Here is a 3,316-nt window from a genome sequence, read left to right as displayed (position 1 = left end):
AAACCTTTGCTTTTTTAAACCTTTGCTTCCCAAACCTTTGCTTTTTTAAACCTTTGCTTTTTAAACCTTTGCTTTTCAGACCTTTGCTTTTTAAACCTTTGCTTTTTTAAACCTTTGCTTTTCAAACCTTTGCTTTTCAAACCTTTGCTTTTTAAACCTTTGCTTTTCAAACCTTTGCTTTTTAAACCTTTGCTTCCCAAACCTTTGCTTTTCAAACCTTTGCTTTTTAAACCTTTGCTTTTTAAACCTTTGCCTTAACCGCCCAGCTCAGCTGGGATAAATAGATGATAAATAGATGATAAATAGATGATAAATAGGCGATAATAGGTGATAAATAGGTGATAGACTTGTAAGCCACAGCCATCCCCGTTCCCCAGGAGGCTCTGGCTCAGCAGCTGACGGTTTTTAAGTGTGTTTACCTCTATTTGATTAATCAGTGAGTTGTCAAACTTGAAGCCAGGGATTCTCTTTTCACTGCAGACCACTCCCACGTCCTCGGTGTGTTTGCAGTCACTCACTCCCCAGCCATTGGAAGTGCAGGCTGCCAGGGTGCTCTCCTTGCCAGTACAGTGCACATTGTCCAGCCAAATTTTCCCTGAAGGGCAAAAGAAAACAGAGCTGAGACTCGCGAAGAGGGTAAAGCCGGGGTGTGCTGGAAGCAGGGGAAGCTGCCGGGCTCTGAGTGGGGTTTCTGCTCGAATAAACCCGGAGAAAGCAGCCGAGGAGCGGTGGGAAGGGCTCTGCCCCGCAGCTTTCCCCTTCCCTTATCCACGTGGGAATATCCAGCAGCCTCCCATCCTGCTCTGGGATCTCTGCCCTGCTCTGGGGACAGCTCTGAGCACCCCACGGCACCAGGTCCCCTGGTCTGGCTGATGAGCCCCTGCCCTCTAATCACACTCCCCAGCTCATCCCTCCTCTCTCTCTCTCCATCGTTCCTCATCAAACCCTCCTTAAACCTCCTGCAAGAGCAGCTCGAGGTTTGCTTAAATGCCTCTACTTCTAAAAAGCAAATTTCTGCCCCTGGTGATTGCATCCTGCTGCTGTTGGGGTGCTCTTGGAAAATAAAATGCCAGCTCCAGTTTCCAGCCTGTAATTACCATTTTCCCTGCAGCTAAAAGCGTGTGTGCAATGCATATTTATACATATATATAAATAAAATATGTCTTTTTAAAAATCACGTGCCTCAGAACTCCCTTCTAAGATGAACAGACAAAACCCAGCAGGTGTCACCTCCAAAATTCAGGTTGTGTTTCCCCAAGAGCCAAAAACCTGGTGGCACCTCCGAGATTCCTTTTCTCCAAGTGCCTGTTTTCCCCCTGGAAATGTGCTGGGCACAGGGAATTCGCTCCCTAAATCACAGGCCAATAAGCAATTCCCATATTTTAGGGTGGCAGCTGCTCTGCTTGTCTGGACTGGGTGATCTGAGAGGTCTTTTTCCAATCTCAGTGATTCCAGAGTAATGTGTCCTTGGGATAAAAGTGCTGCCTGATCCCGGGAGCCACTGGGATATTCTGCAGATATTTATTTCACTTGGTTGTCCCAGCTTTATCCCAGCTGGATCACCAGCTGGTGGATCTCCCAAAAAGGGGAACAGCCCCCAAAAAACCCGGACCTACGTTTGGATGTGTCAGGATTTACCCTGGGATTCAGGGAATGCTCATTCCCACTAAATCACGTGGCCAAGCTGGTTTGTTTTCCAGTGTCACGGCCTCTTCCTCCCTTGGAAATCTCCTGCTCTCCTCCCAGAGCCAAAATCCACAGGTTGGGAGCACAGTCAAGGCTCCACATGTCAGTCAGTCCCTGCTGGGGCCTGTTTGCTCTTTTATGGGAAAAAGGGGAGGTGTGAGCCCTGAGAAGTGCTAAATGAGAGCCAAAGAGCACGTTCAGCCCCTGCTGCAGTGGAAAGATCCATCTGTGGGATACACCAGAGTGCCAGGCTCCAGTGTGGGCAGGAAAAGTCCTCTGCAGGTCAACACTGAGCTGCCAACACATCAAACCCCAATAAACCTGGTGGGTTCTCTCCTGTTCTAAAGATGTGTTGTTACTCCTGGGTTATTTCAGAGTTATTCTCTCTCAAACTCACTTGAAAAAATCACTTCTGTGGCTGTAAGAACTCGCTGCTGTGACACACAAATATTCACCTTTCAAGGTCTCTGTTCAGCACATATTTGGGAAGGAGGAGCAATTTCCCACATATCCATCATGTATGACATCAAAGAGCAAGAAAGGACATGGACAAGGAGGGACAGGGCACAGGGAATGGCTTCCCACTGCCAGAGGGTGGGGTTAGATGGGATATTGGGAAGGAATTCCTCCCTGGGAGGGTGGGGAGAGGCTGGGATGGAATTCCCAGAGAAGCTGTGGCTGCCCCATCCCTGGGAGAGACCAAGGCCAGGTTGGAGCAACCTGGTTTAGTGGAAGGTGTCCCTGCCCATGGAAAAACTGGATGATATTTAAGGTCCCTTCCAAGCCAAACCATTCCATGATTCCATAATGCACAGTTTGGGGTGGGGATGAAGAGCTTTCCCCCAGCAGGAACAGCCTGAGAGCGTCCAAAATGATTATTCCCAATATGATCCCATACAGGATATGAACTGTGCAGGCTCCTTTGGGGTTACAGAGCAGTCTGTGCTGCAGAAGACAGTGCAGGATTTTCTGGAGAGGCTGACAGGGAAAAGAAAAGTTTGGATAACATCCCACGGGCAGTGTGTTCAGAGCCTGAAGTGCTCAGAGGGAAAGAGGAACAGGGGGAAGGAGTACTGAGAGGCCCTGTTTGACTCACTGCAGGGCAGTGGAATTGTGAAGAGGGAAAAGAACCATCTGTGCATCACCAGCCCCGGGTGCAGCTGCAGAGGAGCCTCCCACCCTCATCCAAACCTGGTGCTCCCACCCTGGCCCTGAGGGCATCATCCAAACCCTCCTGGAGCTCTGGCAGCCTTGGGGCTGTGCCCACTGCCCTGGGGAGCCTGGGCAGTGCCCAACCACCCTCTGGGGGAAGAACCTTTATCCTGAGATCCAACCTGCCCTGCCCTGGCACAGCTCCAGCCATTCCCTGGGGGCTGTCCCTGCTCACGGGGAGCAGAGATCGGAGCTGCCCACCCCAATGAGTCCCCCCTCAGTCTCCTCTTCTCCAGCTGAACAGACCAACTGCCTTCAGTATGACCCCTCCAGACCCTTCCCCAACTTTGGGCACTCCCTAAGAGCTTTTTACCACTTTTTATGCCCCAAAATGCCACCACGAAGACTCGAGACCGCGAAGAAACCCCACGACGGCTCCGACCAAACCGACCCTCCAAGGACCAGCAGGAGCTCGGGT

General features: G+C 50.6%; 1 protein-coding gene across 1 annotated transcript in view; it reads right to left on the bottom strand.

Moving 5' to 3' along the window:
* LOC108641697 (lysyl oxidase homolog 2-like) overlaps positions 1-3,316 on the bottom strand; it is a 15,004-nt gene that overhangs the window by 2,300 nt on the left and 9,388 nt on the right. Inside the window, exon 3 of the mRNA XM_029964573.1 lies at positions 420-595. Within this exon, the coding sequence (XP_029820433.1) occupies positions 420-595 (176 nt within the window). The remainder of the gene's footprint in view (positions 1-419; positions 596-3,316) is intronic.

The sequence above is a fragment of the Manacus vitellinus genome, unplaced genomic scaffold (assembly GCF_001715985.3).
Source record: "Manacus vitellinus isolate BGI_N305 unplaced genomic scaffold, ASM171598v3 scaffold_74_pilon, whole genome shotgun sequence".
Lineage (NCBI taxonomy): Eukaryota > Metazoa > Chordata > Aves > Passeriformes > Pipridae > Manacus > Manacus vitellinus.
Note: the sequence above shows the minus strand (reverse complement) of the source record. Positions and strands in the feature narration are given on the sequence as shown.